Source organism: Centruroides sculpturatus, unplaced genomic scaffold (assembly GCF_000671375.1).
Source record: "Centruroides sculpturatus isolate CEXI.00-Female unplaced genomic scaffold, Cexi_2.0 scaffold867, whole genome shotgun sequence".
Classification (NCBI taxonomy): Eukaryota; Metazoa; Arthropoda; class Arachnida; order Scorpiones; family Buthidae; genus Centruroides; species Centruroides sculpturatus.
The window spans coordinates 332,340-350,222 of record NW_019385160.1 but is presented as its reverse complement, the minus strand read 5'-3'; the positions used below and the strand labels follow the sequence as shown (position 1 = coordinate 350,222).

The following is a 17,883-nucleotide window of genomic DNA, read 5'->3' as shown; positions in this document are numbered from 1 at the left end:
TTTTATAGGAACAATTGAAAATTGGTCTTTTTTTTTAACTCTTTCCACATTGAGAGTGTCTTTTTAGCAAGCCCATTATGAGTTTTGTCAGGCCCACAATGGAATGAATGGGTGATGAGTGGTGAAGCCCAACATATGCAGATTGGATCACTACCTGAAAAATTCATGTGGTTTTTCAACCCATCCAGATTCAATCCCAAGTCTCTCAGAGCAGTAGGCTGCAACCTAACTGCTCAGTCCTAAATCATGTACACATCACATACTTTTCATATATATAACCCATATTTTAGGAATTTAACTGGATATAAGAAAATAAAACAAATTTAAGTTAAAGTATTTTTGTTGATTTGAATGTTGACATCTTCAAGGATTTAGTCTTGAAGAACAACATTTAAAGAATTCAAAAACTGCAAAAGACAATTATCTAATGCTAATGTATAAAGTTACTAACTTTTAATGTATGAAACGTTATCTAATAAACTAATTAAAAGATAAATATCTAATAAAGGAAATTTTTATTTATTTGTGGCTTTCAAAGTCATAATTTTGCTTTAATAGCTTACTCTTATGATTTTTAAACATTAGTGATTTAAATATTATCAGTTTTGGAAAATGAAACAAAGTTCATTTTATTTTATTTTGAGACAAAGAAAAGAAAAAATTTTCTTTTATTCTTCTATATTTAAATAGATATTATAACATTTTCTGTACAAATGAAAGGCTGAGCACAACAGTGAGCTAATCTTGTTGTGCTCAGCCTTTACAGTTAGGCCTATTTACAGTATAATATCTCAGCCTAAGAGCTACAATATTATACTGTAAAGGTGGTGTATGGTAGTATTTCACATTTTGCCATTAACTTGTTTTGCTTCCATCAATACTTAATTGAAAACTTCTGCTGCACTCAACCTTTTGAATGTAAATGGCATAACAATAAATTCATCCATATAGCAAATTGTTATTCCACATTTTCAATTTGATACAATATTAAAACAAGTCATTGTCAACAAAAAAGTTTATCGTTTTAAGCTTCTGAGTGTTTGTATTAGTTTCTTCTAGTAATTGACATATATAATTTTGATCAAATAAGACTCTAATACAAATAATTTTAAAAACAAACAAATTTAGTTCTTCCAAAATACTTTTAAAGAATCAAAAATAACACAAGTTAGAAAATGTAAAGTATCAGTTTTATTAACAGTAATATCTTTTTATAAAATTTAATTGTCTTTGGTTAATGAAAAATTTATAAATTATAAAAACACAGTGACTTCTGCGTCTAAAAAATAATTTTAAAATTTTACATTATTATACACTTACCCCCGTCTACTACTAGAAGCCCAGTCAAACATTTTGTGGATTGCGGTCACTCCTTCTCGTCCCATCGGTGCAACATCACCACCACTCATAACTGCAAAATCCATCCCTGAATGTATTGCTAAACGCTAAAAATTGTCATTATTTAACAGAAAAATGTAAATATTTTACATAAAAAGTAATTAAAATTATCTGTTAAATTACAGTATACAAAATTAATAAGTAAAATATCAAATTTTATCTAAATTACTCCTTCAAACATATAACAACAATAAGACAGTTTATTACTGACTTTTGCGAATAACGTTTTCCCTGTACCCGGTGGTCCATACATCAATACATTTCGATACATTCCCTTATTTTTCTTTGTGTTCCTAGTTGCAATAGCAATATCTCTTAGTCGTTCCTCTATGGATGGCTTAATAAGAATACAAAGACAAAGTTTATAAAATTATTAAAATATCATTTTTATAACTTTAAAATAATGTAAAATACAGATATACTAATGTATATATTATAGTATTTATAAATAAACAAATAAATAAATATAACCTTTATAAGAAACAATAACAAGATAACAATTGTCTGTAATTTAGCAATTATTATTTAAGAAAAAAGAAAAAAAAACCACAACAATATTGGTATTGAGAAACTAGATAAGAATTACAACCTTAAACACAGACAAGAATGCCAAAATAATAATAATATCATGCTTGTTCTAATAAATTTGAACATTAACAAGTCTAAAATTATTAATCAAAGATTTGTTTGTAATAATAAATACAGAAATAAATGAGATAAGTAAATAAATTTAGTATGAGAAATAAACATGATATTTGTTTCAGGCTGACAGACAGGTTTTATTCTGTTGACCTTCAATTTAACAAATTATTTCAGAAATTGCTTGTTCCACAAAGTTGGATTTTAACTCTTTCCATCCTGTGGTCACTAACAGGACCTATTTTTAACAAGCTCATTTTGGGCTTGCTAAAAAAAACCAGGCCCAGAATAGGGCAGCTGGGTGGTGAGGGACAGGGCCCACCATATACAGATGTATCACCACTGGAAAAATTCCTGGGAAATTTCTTCTACCTGTCCAGATATTTTAGGTTCCCCAGAGCACTAGACTGCCACCTTGACTGCTCAGCCATCTGGCCATCTACAAAGTTAGATTGGAATTACAACATATGTGAATATTAGACTGTGACTATTAATATGCAGAATGTCTGTTAGGCAGTGTATTAGCAATTATCATTATATGCTCTTTCTGCTTTGGAAGAGTAATGTTTATTTCTAATGTTTTTACTGTGTCTCTTATCATATATAATATATAGTTAGTTTTTTTTTTAGCTAACTATGACATCTTTAAACACAACAATAAACATCATTGAACCATTGCTTCCCTTATTAATCAGTAACACTCACTCACATGCCCAATTCTATGGTGTATTTGGAAGAAAAAAATCTCATAGGAACATTGGTTGCACATTCAATAGTATGAATTTAAATGTAAAAACAACAGTGCTTTATCAATCAGAATAGAAACATGGTATCTTATTATTAACAACATTTTGAAAAAGCCTATCTCATTACATTTTAAATATACAGTACATACACTGTGTACTAGGTATTTTCTAGGAAAACAAAACTGAGTTCTGTCATATAGGTTTTTCTGTCTTGGCTTCACACAAAAATACAAATCTGGTGATATGCTTCTAATGTTCTACCTAAAGCAGTTTAAAATATGCAGGTTCAGGGAGGATGTACATTTCAGGAGGATTTCTTTAAAATCTTTAAAACAACCACATGTGCAGCAGCAGCCTATCAACTCCAGCAACTGGTTAAACTGCTTGCTGTGCAGTAAGCTGAAGTTGCAGTTTCAGTCCCTCTTTGGACAGATTCTTTTCTTTCAGAACCTTCTAAATTAATTATTAAAATATTAATTTAATTAAAATAATTAAATTTAGCAAGAGATGGCACCTAACACCTACCTCTAGTGCCAAATTACTTAGCATTTAATTATTAATAATAGTAGGTAATATAACCCAATATAACCCAGTAATCATTTGGCCAACATTCCAATATGCCAATACATCAGTATCAGATTGGTATTGATTATCATCTCAAATATTTATTACATAAAATTTCACAATTTTAAATAAATAAAGGTAACAATTACTTAAAATATGATATATATTTAATTTTACATGGCCTAGTTATATGAAATAAACTCTTATATTACTTCATGTCATAATTCAGTTAATACCTTTAAAACAACTCCTTTCAGAGCATCTGTAGGTTTACTAAGAATTCTTTGAGCAGTTGACACAGGATGCTTAATTGCATCGATAAGTGTTATGCGGGAAGTCTCTCTCACCAGAGCAGGTTTTCCCAATCTGGCTTCTATAAATCTGGCAGCTACACCTGTTCCTCTTTTTGCTGTATACACACCAAGAGCGAGTAAAGTTAAACCAGCTACCTACAAACAAAACTAATTCAATTATTAAGATGGTAAAAATAATTTACAATAAAATATGTATTCTTTAAATAAATTTTTTTATTTTATTATATTTTTTTTTAAACTAAAAGTATTCTTACAGTTGCAGATACTCTTTCCCAATCTGCAATAAATGCTTGAAAACCAGAACCTAAAACTGACCCTGCAGTCCTGTAATTAAAAAATAAACTTTTTAATGATAACCTTTGTATTATTTATAATAATTTTGCAGTTATAAATTTATTATTACTCTGAGTTAAAAATTATAATTCAAAAAAACATAATACTTTGATGTAATTTTTTCTCCTCTATGTGCACTTTGCTCTTAAGAGACCCCTTTTTTCCATAACTGTCATAGTTTCAGCCAGATCCACAAAGGAAATGATTGAATGATGCAAAATGGGGCTAACATAAATGGTATGGACTACCCACAAAAAATTTCTGGAATTTTTTTACTATCCAGATTCAATCCTCTGACTAAAAAAGTTTGGATACCCAGTGGAAAAATTAGAATGGTACAAAGTGGTTCAGCCAAACCAAGCTTGGAGCCAACAGAGGCCCAAACATATCAAGCAAAAAACCTACAATCCAAGATCAAACAATTATTACCCAACCCATATTTAAAAACAACTACTTTGGATATGAGTCAGATGATTATTTATTCAGTCAAGAACAAAAGGCTTTTTTGGGGATGCAAGTTCTATTTTTTGTGATGGAAGGCAGAATTGGAAAAGGAGTGTCCACATTAAAATTTCAAACCATAGCCTAAAGTGAAGTTATTCAAGCTCAGGACTACTGTATAGATGAACTACTTAAAAAGATTCCAAAAATTTAAAAAAAGAGAAAAATATTTGCCTTACTTTAAAGTTTAAAAAACAAAACAGAACTAATGGATCCATTAGGAATATTTAAAAGCTCATCAAATGCTCTCCTTTAAACATTCCCAATGAAAGAATGCTGAAAGGATCAAAAACGCAAAGAACTTACAAAACACAAGTTCTAGTGTTTTATTATGTTTTTTAAACTCCTTTAAAGCAAATAATTTCCTACATAGATGAACTGTTGAATAACACTTAATCAGAAATGTACCAATCAACATTATGGGTGAAACTGATTTCTAATCCTTTCAGTCCAAAAAGAGTTAAACAGAACATTAACTCATTATATTAGAGAGGTTGAGGCGCACGTTTTAAACGTGTAAACGTGTACGTGTGACATTCGGCGCCGCTTTCCCGTAAGCCTAAAAGTTTGACAATGGTGTTTGGATAGTCGGTGGAATCACGCTCGACATTCCAAACACCATCGTCACACTTTTAGGCTTACGGGAAAGCGGCGCCGAACGTCACACGTACACGTTTACACGTTTAAAACGTGCGCCTCAAACTCTCTATTAAACTGTTTTGTACAAACAAAAACTTTGACAAAAACAGATGGCTTTTAAAATCAATACACAAAATTATAATTCAAATTTTTCTGTATGACCAGACTATTTTCAAGTCAAATTGTGTGTGTATGTATGTATATAATTACAAAAAATAAACTTAAAAATATTTAAATTCTTACTTGATAGATTCTAATACTGTTGTACGATTCTCAGCAGCTTTCAACCGAATCTGTTCTAAATATAAATCTTGGTTCTCTCTATCAACCTTAGCTTTGGCTTTCATTTCTGCTTCAATTTTCTTCATGTCATATTTATTACGAGTTTCAAGTTCATGTTCCAAAGTAGCTACATAAAAACAGATTTTTTGTTTTCAAATTTCATATCTTCAGCTTGTTAGATTTAACATATTAAATCACATTATTTTAAAAACTTACTTAAATTTATAACAATATATCCTACACACCTAGCATATATGCAAGTCATATTGTTAGTGCCCAAAGGGTAGAAAGGGATAATATATGTATATATTATCCCTATGTATATATGTATATATATGTATATACTAGCTGTAACCCGCAACTTCACCCGCTGAGGTTTTGCAAGCAAACCCCATTTATATTCATTATTTTAACAACCATAGTAATTGTTATATAACACCTACCACTGAGAATGATGAGAATTGCCGAGAATCAAATGAAGTGTTTTCAATTTGATAAATTTTCTGGAACATTTACAATCGTTCTATAATCAAACCAATAAGCAATAACAAATTCAAATTTAAAATGGTTCGAAGATTTGGTTAAAAAATCAAAATATATAAAAATATTTATAACAATGTCTGAAATATTATCAATTTAATACATCTAAGTACTTAATGAAGATTAAACATTGAAAACAAAAAACTGCATCTAAAATAGTACAGTAGAAGCCATTCTTCCGGTTAAGACTTAATGCTGTCCCTCTCCCCCGCGGGGGAATTTTGAAAAATCCCTTCTTAGTGTGTGTTTCCAGGACGTACCCTAACTGTGTACCAAATTTCACCTCTTTATGTTCAGTGGTCTGCTCTGGGCAATAATGAATCAATCACTTAGTCAGTCAGGACAAGTAATTTTATATATTTAGATTATCCCTTTCTACCATGTGGGCACTAAGAGTCTTTTCAGCAAGTCCATTATGGGTTTGACCAATCTTACAATGGGGTGGCTAGATGGTGAGGAATGGGGCCCAACATATCTGGACAGACCACCCCAAGAAATTCCTGGAGATTTTATAATCCAGATTCAATCTCAGGCCATCCAGAATAGGGATGATCTTAGCCATTCGGTCATCCATATTGATATTTAATAGATTAGAAAACATGCATGTAAATTGTTCCAAATTTAGTCTTGAAATGAATAAAACTTGTACTAAATATATTACGTTTCATTTTCAAAACTAATTTTGTACCCTATACTCTAGTAGATATATATAATCTACTACGATATAGATATGTTCTTCACTTCAGTTAGAAGTAGTTAATTGAAACTGGCTGAACAATAGTCCAAAAACATTCCTAACAAATTCTCATTTCTGGCTTTTTTAACAAGCAATTTGAATTCCTTTCATTTGTTCAAAACAAAGATTTTTTAAAACAAAATTAACTTTAACATAGAAATTTATTCTAATTAATTATTAGAAAACAAATGTAGGAGAAAGTGTGACTTATCATTCATCAGAAAACAAGACTTTTGATGGCAATTTACTTTAGTTGAAATCAAAATGTTTGGAAAAACCTTCAGCTTTATGCTACTTGATACAGTGAATTCTCAGCAAAACTCTCAAAATAACCCCAATAACATGCTATATACTACATATTCACAGAATATAATCCTTTATTTCAAGAGGATAGAGATTATCAGGAGGATTAAGTAAAAGATAAGAGATAATAATCACTAGATTTAATATTGAAAAGGTTGATGACAATGATGAACACAATAAATAACTTAAAATGTATAAGCTTATAACTTTATTAGTATCAATGTTCATGTAATAATTTTCAAAATTCATTTTATTTCCAATAAAATCTCTTAAAATTTATAAATTCAGTATTTTCATCACTTGATTCCATCATTAAGCAAATGTAATATTAAATATATTAATAAATAAATGGCACAGAATTTTTAATTCAATTAATTTATCATCAATAAATATTATAAATATATCAATCTTTTTTTTAAAATATTTCTAAAATTTGAAGAATTGAGAGTTATTATATTTAAATATAATATTTTTGTTTATAAAACAACTGAAAACTTGTTTTAAAAAATTTCAAAACTAACCTTTCCTCAATGCCTCTTGTTTTGCAACCGACTCTTCTTGTTTTCGTAAATTTTCTTCATTTGCTCTTTGCTGGATATTAAAGTAAATTTATGGTTTATTTATTTTATTTAAAGGTTTTCTTAAGGTTTAAATATAGTCAAGTCACCAGATTTCTTCAAAATTACTTACAGGAGAGAAACTTTCAATTCAAAATTTTATTTAGTTATTTTAATAATTAGAATTAATTAAGATAAAATCTTCAAAAGACAATTTTTCTAATATTAGTAAAAATTTAAAACAAATCTGTATAAATTCAATCTCCTTTACTCACTTTCATCTCAGAAACATCAAAAAAAATGTTCTCTGTTCTTCTATTAACACATTATCATTTGAATTGCAAATTTCTATAACATCCCAAGTAATGAAATTTGCACTTCATTACTTGAAGTTATTATAGAACTTTGTACATTAAGAATGCCTATTAATTGATTAGAAAGTAAATCAAGTACAATATATACAATAAACTTTCTAGGTGTTTCCAAAGTGAAAATGAATAAAAAATTTTCAAGAGTTCTTCAAAGGATATGAGAAAATCCTCAATTGCTTTACACTTAGAATCAATATCAAGCAAGTTTATACTCTTAAAATAATAAATATACTTAATATTTAAATACATACATATTAACTTTATTTTACATATAATTGTAGTAAAATGGATTCACAATCAGGCATATATTAACACATGGACATACCTGGCCACACATGGCCAAGGTTTTGCCTACTAAGGCACTTTCTCTCACTACTTGTTATTAATATCATTACTACATGTTCTATAGACTGTATCTGTACAACTTCTTAAACAGGCCATTTTAGAATAATAAATATAATAAAATGAATAATTTTACTAATACAACATGTAGGTATTTACATACANAGAGCGTCGATTATCCGAATCAATTGGGGACTGGGGTTGTTCGGAAGATCGATATTTCGGATAATCCATTATGCACGAAAAAAATATATTAATTTATCCCATCTTGACATTTTTCTCCGTTACGTGTCGCTTCGCGTTGAATCTTCGTCGATGTTAAGTGTAACGTAAACTTTTTAAAATAATAATATAACAAAAGTATAACTCATCGTAGACTGCATTTCTTAATAATTAAACACACTCAAGAAAACCTTTAAATAAGCAGCTGTATTTATTAAATTCTAACGTTTTCAGTCATATTTAATGACCTTTATCAAGAATAAACGGAAAAAAAACAGAAAAAAATCGAACTCTGAACTCTGAGAAAATTTGAATTACCGATACAAGCGATTTTTATTTTATTTTTTTTTAATTACAAATTACCGATACAAAAAAAAACGCTTGTATCAGTAATTCAAATTTTCTCAGAGTTCGGAGTTTGATTTTTTCTGTTTTTTTCATTTATTCTTGATAAAGGTCATTAAATATGACCAAAAACGTTAGAATTTAATAAATACGGCTGCTTATTTAAAGGTTTTCTTGAGTGTGTTTAGTTAACAAAAGTATTTAATACCTGTTGATGTTGTTTAGTTTCTTCGACTAGAGTTTTACGACGCTCTTCTTGCTGAACTTTAATTTGTTCTGTTTTGGTCTGTTCAATGTGTGCTTCATATTCTTTTATTTTTCTTTGATGTTCTAACTGTTGTGTTGTTTCTTGCATTTTTGATAACTCTAAGGCTTCTCTAGAATGTTCTGTAATGTCAAAGTAATCAAATATAATTTTAATTTTTACAAAAATGAATTATATATTATTGAATTTAAACAATATTTCTTTAATTAGTTCTTATTTTACCTAAAGATCTATATATAAAATGCTTTTGTTGATAGGCATTCATTTGGATTTGGAGTTAAGTTAAACTTCCATTTTTAAAAATAGAAGTTTTCAATATTTGTCTTATCTAGCCTGATAATGGCATAAGATTTGCAGATATTTTGGAAGATTGTTATAGACATAAAAATAATTTTACTCCATATCAAAAATGCGTAATTTCATAAAGACTGGTTTACATTTTTTTAATAAAGAACAAGTCATTTACAACACTGGTTATGAAATGTGTTTTAATATAAGGTGTCCAGCTTATAGGTTTAACAAAGGAAAAATTTATAAATTGCATTGGATTTGTATCAGACTTGAAGTCAGTGTGTATTTTACATTTGTGGCTATTTGTGAGAAATACCATACCTTGGTACTGCAGTTACCAGTACATGCACAGAATGGCAAAATAGATGCACATTAACAAAGGATCAGGTGATAGACCAGTGGCTGGAGCAAGTTTTTTTAACATGCCACAACTTATGCTATCCCCAGAACCATTTTTCAATAAGGCAACTTTGCAATTTAGATACAACAGTTTCTGAATGGAGTTTCCTAGATGATAGATTGGTTACTACCATCTGGCTAAGAACCATTCAGAAATTCTTTTACCTCACTGAACTCTAACCCTGTGTCTCCAGAATGACAGGTTAACATTTTTATTGCCTTAGCCAACCAATTGGTCTGATTGGTTGGCTAAGTCTCTAATTTCAAATAAGTTTTAATTTTTTTAAGATCACATACAGTATATTACTGTCTAACAAAATTTTAGTATTTTATACTTTTACCTAATAACATTTGAATGATTCACTTAACTGTTACATTTAAAGAAAACAGATATTGCATCATCTAATGAGTAAGTGATGCAATGTCTGAAATAAACTCATCATTTACTTGTATAGAGACATTATATTTGATTTTCATACATAAATAATGATTATGAAAAGTTATGAAACTTGGAACCATCCTTTTAAATAAAGAAATTATTGCTTGTTTCAGGAAGCCAGCATTTATTAAATAAGAGATGTTTTTGATCAGGATCTGTCCATCATCAGCTTAAAATCTTGAATTTAACAGCTTAAAATAATGTAGCATAGAATATATATATCAGAATAAATCCAAAATTAAAATTCATCACTATTAGAATAGAACAGAATTTTATGTGAAACTAGCTTACCCGTCGCGCATTGCTGCAATCTCAGAAGAAAGGAAATTCAAGCAAACTTGTTATGATAAAATTCAATTTACATTTTATCATTTTTATTGAAACTTATTATTATTATTNGAATAGGGATGATCTTAGCCATTCGGTCATCCATATTGATATTTAATAGATTAGAAAACATGCATGTAAATTGTTCCAAATTTAGTCTTGAAATGAATAAAACTTGTACTAAATATATTACGTTTCATTTTCAAAACTAATTTTGTACCCTATACTCTAGTAGATATATATAATCTACTACGATATAGATATGTTCTTCACTTCAGTTAGAAGTAGTTAATTGAAACTGGCTGAACAATAGTCCAAAAACATTCCTAACAAATTCTCATTTCTGGCTTTTTTAACAAGCAATTTGAATTCCTTTCATTTGTTCAAAACAAAGATTTTTTAAAACAAAATTAACTTTAACATAGAAATTTATTCTAATTAATTATTAGAAAACAAATGTAGGAGAAAGTGTGACTTATCATTCATCAGAAAACAAGACTTTTGATGGCAATTTACTTTAGTTGAAATCAAAATGTTTGGAAAAACCTTCAGCTTTATGCTACTTGATACAGTGAATTCTCAGCAAAACTCTCAAAATAACCCCAATAACATGCTATATACTACATATTCACAGAATATAATCCTTTATTTCAAGAGGATAGAGATTATCAGGAGGATTAAGTAAAAGATAAGAGATAATAATCACTAGATTTAATATTGAAAAGGTTGATGACAATGATGAACACAATAAATAACTTAAAATGTATAAGCTTATAACTTTATTAGTATCAATGTTCATGTAATAATTTTCAAAATTCATTTTATTTCCAATAAAATCTCTTAAAATTTATAAATTCAGTATTTTCATCACTTGATTCCATCATTAAGCAAATGTAATATTAAATATATTAAAATTAACTAACTAAAAACAAAAGGGATAAAAAACATAAAATAAAATAAACAAAAAATGTTTGTACTAATTCAAGAACAAATTGGATAAATTCTGCTATTAATCTTATGCAGAAAAAAGAGAAATTGATAGAGCTCATCAATCATATCCAAGCACTGCCAAATTCGTATGTATCCTGTATGTGAATAAATAATGAATTAGAAACTAACGATTCTTCCAAGTTTTCAAAATAGTACAATTACACCTCTGAAGAAGACAGTTGGGATCTTATCAGAATTGTAGACAATATGTGTAGGAGCAAAAAAGTCAAAGAAACCATACTTCTACAAGTGACCCTTTGTGAGATACAACCTCCTGAAATCAGAAGTCATGCCACATGCTCCACTAAGACTATCGCATTTAACTAATTAGCCACATGACTATGCCAGCTTTGAGTAGCCCACTTGACTGTTCATGGAGTACTTGATGTTATATAGTTTTAGGAAGGTATGGGGGCTTGGCCTCAAGCAGGTGCTGAGGTACAAGTGATAGCAAGCATTGCATATGAGTCCATGCTCCAATATGGAGCATGGACTCATATGCAATGCTATTATGGTTGTATGTATTGGGTTTAGTAGTGTTGTTTGTTTATGTATACTAGGGATGGGCAACATAAAATATGAATAAATATATCAATTTCCCAGCTTAAGAAAGTATGCAGCAAAAATTCAAATGTTATTTTCTACAACTTATGTATGTGAATTGTTTTTCTGCAATGAATTTAATAAAAATTAAAATAAGAAACCAACTAACAGACACATCGAAACTAATTTAAAACTAGCAGTGACTAATATTTAACCAAATATTTCCAATATATTACATCAGTTTCAGAAGCTAAATTAAGTATACCTATGCTAATTTATAATTATATATGAAAAAACAATTGTGATTTACTGACATTTCTTTTCTCTCGTATGCAGCCCGCATCAGTTCAAGTCTTGAAATGTGGCCCTTACATAGAAAAGGTTGCCCATTCCTGATGTATACAATCACAACAGACTTATAAACACGACTATTTTATCATTAAATCTGTATCCTAAATGTGTGAAAACTCTGATCCATTTTACTCATTATCAATTTTCAATATTACTAAATCATAACCACGATTTTAGTCTTGAATGTTTAATAAAGTATTTTGTGTTAATATCTAAAATTCAAAACTTGGTTTATATCATCATACTTATGTGTCCTTATATGAAAGATCAGAATCTTCTTTTTATGTTTATGCATAATCTGATCAAATTTTAACCGATCAACGTTCATAATTCATTAGCAAATGGCCAACGCTATTATTTGAATGAAACACGTTTAATTAAAAATATATCATTATTTAATAATATAGAAATCAATCACTAACTTGACATTTCTAAATCTCTAGCTGCCTTAGCCGCTCTTTCCAAGGCCGTAGAATCAAAACGGTACGATTCCATTTTTCCTGATTTTGGAGGTTCTTTATCACCACTTCCACCACCACTTTCATCTCCACCCCCTCCAGCACTAAAGGACGGTATATCTATGTTTGGAGTTTCTCTCTTAATTCCAAATAACCACGACATTTTCTACGAACACAGTTAGTTCTTTCTACTGCACGCTGTATTTTACGACCCAACTAAAAACCACGTGTGTAGAGCATGCAATTCGGAGATGCGCCACCTACTCGAATAGATACTTGTTTAAATTTTTAGAAAATTATTTTAAATAAATAAATAAAATTTTATATTTTATTTAAAAAATCTTATTTTTAACAAAATAATATATTATTTTATTACTAAAATATAAGTTTGTGAATTGCGTTAATGTATGTTATAAGGATGTCGTAGATTCTTTTAAACTTTAATTTAAATCCTTCCCGCCTCAGAGACGCTTTCTTTTTTTTTAATTCTTTCCGCCCTATGGGCACTAAGAGGACCTCTTTTTTAGCAAGCCCATTATTAGAGACAGAGTTCGACATATCCGAACGGATTAATTCCCGAAAAATTCCTCGGGTATTTCTATCCGTCCGGATGCGATCTCCTCAAAGTGATATGATGCCACTTTAGCCACTCGGTCATCCAACCTCGCTATTTTTGGTGAACATACATTTCGTCTGGGAAGGAGTCCAGACTAAGTGTATGTACTTGTCGTGGCTGTAATGGATGTATAGTTTGTTATGGATGCTGCGGATGATAGTAGGGGATTTGTCGTTGTAGTTGTTTAATATGGTGAATGCTCCAGTTGCAGGTGAAATAAATTAATGGGAGTTTAACCAGGATGGCGCAGGTGAAGTTGTGAATGCAATGTAAAATTTCGGTGAAGAGGCAATTGTAGTTCGCCTTTTTGAGATAATTACTGTAATGTTTAATGATTTTTTTTTTTTTTGAAGCGGAGCGCGATCGTAGTTCTTTTGGCTGCACGAAGAGTTACTGTGTTGTTGGTAGTGAAAGGAAGGCCCAGACATAATTTAAGATATTGAATTTGGATAGAGTCGAAGGCTTTGATTGGATGCAATGCTAGGAATTGTATAAATTATAACTATGCCGATGATGCTGTCAGATATTAAAGTGTTGAATCAGAAAGAGAATGAGAGAAAGTGTGCTGGTGTGCATTTATTAATTTTATGCCGGTTTGATAAGACTAATGAATGGGCATGTATAAAAGAGAGCATAAAAGAATCGATCTTTCGATAGTGGCCACGCCACGCGGTTCTCGTCTGATTCCCGAAGTCGGGTCCGGTCAGTACTTGGGACGGACACGACTTGAAATACCGGGTATTGCTATCGTTTTTTGTCCTTTAGAATTTATTATCAAATTTCATACTTGACACATCAGGTAAGACCGCCCTGGGTTCTTCAACAGCCCGAATTCGATCTCAGAGCGATAGACTGAAGTCTTAACCGCTCAAACATCCGGCCATCACCTTGTTATAGTAGGTGTTGAAAGTATAACAAGTAACGACACTTCCGTATAAACAGTTTGTTATTGTACTGTACACTAAACACTTGCACATAAATTGCTTTTTAGTTGGTCTGCAATGTTCCGTATCTCTCATGTAATATATTATTTCGGTGAGAAATTGATATTCCGTGTACACCATTTTGTTCACGACGCGTTTTAGGAACTTAAAGATCGAAGAGTGGGGACATAGATGTAAGTCACATAAATCTCCAGAGGGGTCTGACTTAATGACGATTTTATTAGTTATTAGCATTTAAATTTTTATATATATATATAAATCTCATTTCTAACCTCAAAATTAAGCATTTTGCCTTTTTTAAATTATTAAATAATTAAATTTTTGTAATAAAATTTTATAACAGCAGGGAAAGTTATGCAATTCGTTACTAGAATTTTTTTTGTCTTCTTAAACTTAGCTTTTATATTATCAAAAATTTTTTAATTAACCATAATTTATTTTAATTGTTAATCTTCGTTATCGTTACTATTTTCCCGAGCAACCTCGGGCTCATCTGCTAGTATAATTATAAAGTAATAACAAGTACTATAATTTGCAGAATACCAATATACTGTATATGATAATAAAATAGTGTACAATACATATTTCTAATAAGTACTGTACGTGTAAACAGAGTCGCCAAAATTCAATGGTTATTTTTACCGGCAGATACACAATACCGCCAAATGTCTGAAGGAAAGTATTCCAAATAGCACATGTATCGACATTGCAAATAATAGCCCGGCAACTTTTTAAAAATTTTAATAGCCGAACGCGAAAAATAAAAGATTAATTGGCGATTTAAAGACGTGGAGAAAACCCGGAAAACTCCACATAGCCAACCCGTCCTAGCGTGGCGCGAACTCACGACTGAACTCCCAGTGTTCAGGGCAGAGTTGCCAGCTCCTAATCTCAGTTTATGGCCAAACAGTACTAGAAAAACCAGTCAGTATTTTTTTCTATACCAAACCAAATTTCATATTGCTTGCTTGTTCTAAAATACTTTTAAAATACTTTGGGGCAAAACCAAGATACATTCAAATAGGATATAATATTCAAAAAGGATAAAAAGAATACACAATACAAATTAAAAGCAAAATATAGTTTTATTACAATCATAAGAAAAGCTCCAGATCTAGATCATCATCTTCCACAACTGAACGACGTTTGGTATACACCGTGTCTGTTAAAAAGTTTTTTTAGCATTTCTGGAAATGCAGAAAAGTCTTTGCAACACTTCCCTAAAAGCAGTAACTCTGCTCTGATTCTAACAATCGCATCAAGAAGATTTAGCTGCATTCTGTTTCTTGACTTCGTTTTCACAGAGGATACAAGAGAAAATACCCTTTCAATTACAGCATTGCTGATAGGTGTTATCAGACAAGTAAAGGTAAAGGTTGCAAGCTCAAAACGCATGATGCTGAAGCATACCAATCCAAAATTGTTCTGTGTCTACAGGGAGTCCATCTTTCTTAATTCTTCCTAGTTAATGAGAATAATAAACATCACCTTCCCACGCACAAGCCACCGAGTGAATGAAAGCTTTTCAAATGGAAGTGGTGAAGTTCTGCTTTGCTGAAAATCTGGAGAAGTGTTTATAGCTGCAAATAATTTCTTGAATGCATCTCTTCGTAACTTTCTATGGCGAAGCCAACTTGGTATTTCTGCCAGTAAAAATCCAATATTTGATGGGAGTTTGGATACTGAATGCTGAATGCATAGTGCCAATGAATGACACACACACTTGACTTGAACACGTGAAGGAGATATAGCTTTTATTCTTGATCAGAGTTATTGCATTCAGCCATGTTGGATGCACCATTTGATGGACCAAAATCCTACACAATTCGTATGGCTCTGGTCACATCTCTTGATTTCTTCATCAATCAGATTAAACAGGTTTTCACCTGTAGCTTCTTCAACTGGGATTAACCCTAGAAATTCAGTTACAATTTCATTTCTCCTATCACTAAGAAATTGTACTAACACAAGTGCTTTTGGGTAGAAATGTCAGTCGACTCATCGACAATGACGGCATGTTTCTTATTTTTTAAATCGGCAAAAAGGTGTGTTTTAACTCAGGAGAAGCAAGCACTCTTACTTCAATGCAATTTTATATGTTCCAATATACTTCCACGCCCATGTGCTTTCATTATTTCAGTTATGTGGTCAATAGAACACAGAACATGATGGCATATCATGCTGACTGCAATTTGCAGCCTGTTGCCTTTACTCATTATTGTCGTGTCTTGGAGTATTTTTTGGATCCAGTTTCTTTTGGCCTTGAATTGGCGCTTTCCTTTTATGTTTCTCTGTTTTTTCATGATATGATAAATTACAAAATCACTGTGATTTTTAAACACGGTTGGTTATTTAGGTCGCATTTTCTAAACGTCTAGGTAACTATCGCCCGTTACCGGTAACACCGGTTATAATTTCCAAATGCGCCCTATGACTCGAATCTAGTGACTGTAGTATTCGTTCTATTCGCCCTATGACTCGAATCTAGTGAGTAGCACATCGTTCTAGCTGGCGGCCGAACTGTTGCCAGATGTAACTAACCAAAATATTTCTCTTAGAAAAAATACAGTAGAGCGTCGATTATCCGAATCAATTGGGGACTGGGGTTGTTCGGAAGATCGATATTTCGGATAATCCATTATGCACGAAAAAAATATATTAATTTATCCCATCTTGACATTTTTCTCCGTTACGTGTCGCTTCGCGTTGAATCTTCGTCGATGTTAAGCCTAACGAAGACTATTGTATCGTTAAAAATTATTTTTTTATTTTGTACGAACAAAATAAATATATTGAAAAACATAAAAACAATAAAAAATTATACTTCAGAAGTTAATTTAGTATTAAAAACGTAAAATATTTGAGTAGCCCAAGACATAGCCNAAAAAAAAAAAAAAAAAAAAAAAAAAAAAAAAAAAAAAAAAAAAAAAAAAAAAAAAAAAAAAAAAAAAAAAAAAAAAAAAAAAAAAAAAAAAAAAAAAAAAAAAAAAAAAAAAAAAAAAAAAAAAAAAAAAAAAAAAAAAAAAAAAAAAAAAAAAAAAAAAAAAAAAAAAAAAAAAAAAAAAAAAAAAAAAAAAAAAAAAAAAAAAAAAAAAAAAAAAAAAAAAAAAAAAAAAAAAAAAAAAAAAAAAAAAAAAAAAAAAAAAAAAAAAAAAAAAAAAAAAAAAAAAAAAAAAAAAAAAAAAAAAAAAAAAAAAAAAAAAAAAAAAAAAAAAAAAAAAAAAAAAAAAAAAAAAAAAAAAAAAAAAAAAAAAAAAAAAAAAAAAAAAAAAAAAAAAAAAAAAAAAAAAAAAAAAAAAAAAAAAAAAAAAAAAAAAAAAAAAAAAAAAAAAAAAAAAAAAAAAAAAAAAAAAAAAAAAAAAAAAAAAAAAAAAAAAAAAAAAAAAAAAAAAAAAAAAAAAAAAAAAAAAAAAAAAAAAATGTATTAA

The 17,883-nt window shown here is 29.7% G+C and overlaps 1 protein-coding gene across 1 annotated transcript in view; it reads right to left on the bottom strand.

Moving 5' to 3' along the window:
* The window catches only part of LOC111635604 (ATPase family AAA domain-containing protein 3-B-like), a 29,648-nt gene extending 16,508 nt beyond the window's left edge, over nt 1–13,140 (bottom strand). The window contains 8 exon segments of the mRNA XM_023380610.1: nt 1,321–1,445; nt 1,610–1,735; nt 3,584–3,796; nt 3,916–3,985; nt 5,378–5,543; nt 7,517–7,586; nt 8,966–9,219; nt 12,860–13,140. Coding sequence (XP_023236378.1) covers nt 1,321–1,445; nt 1,610–1,735; nt 3,584–3,796; nt 3,916–3,985; nt 5,378–5,543; nt 7,517–7,586; nt 8,966–9,219; nt 12,860–13,058 — 1,223 coding nt within the window. The 5' untranslated portion in view covers nt 13,059–13,140.
* Nucleotides 13,141–17,883: the final 4,743 nt, after the last annotated feature.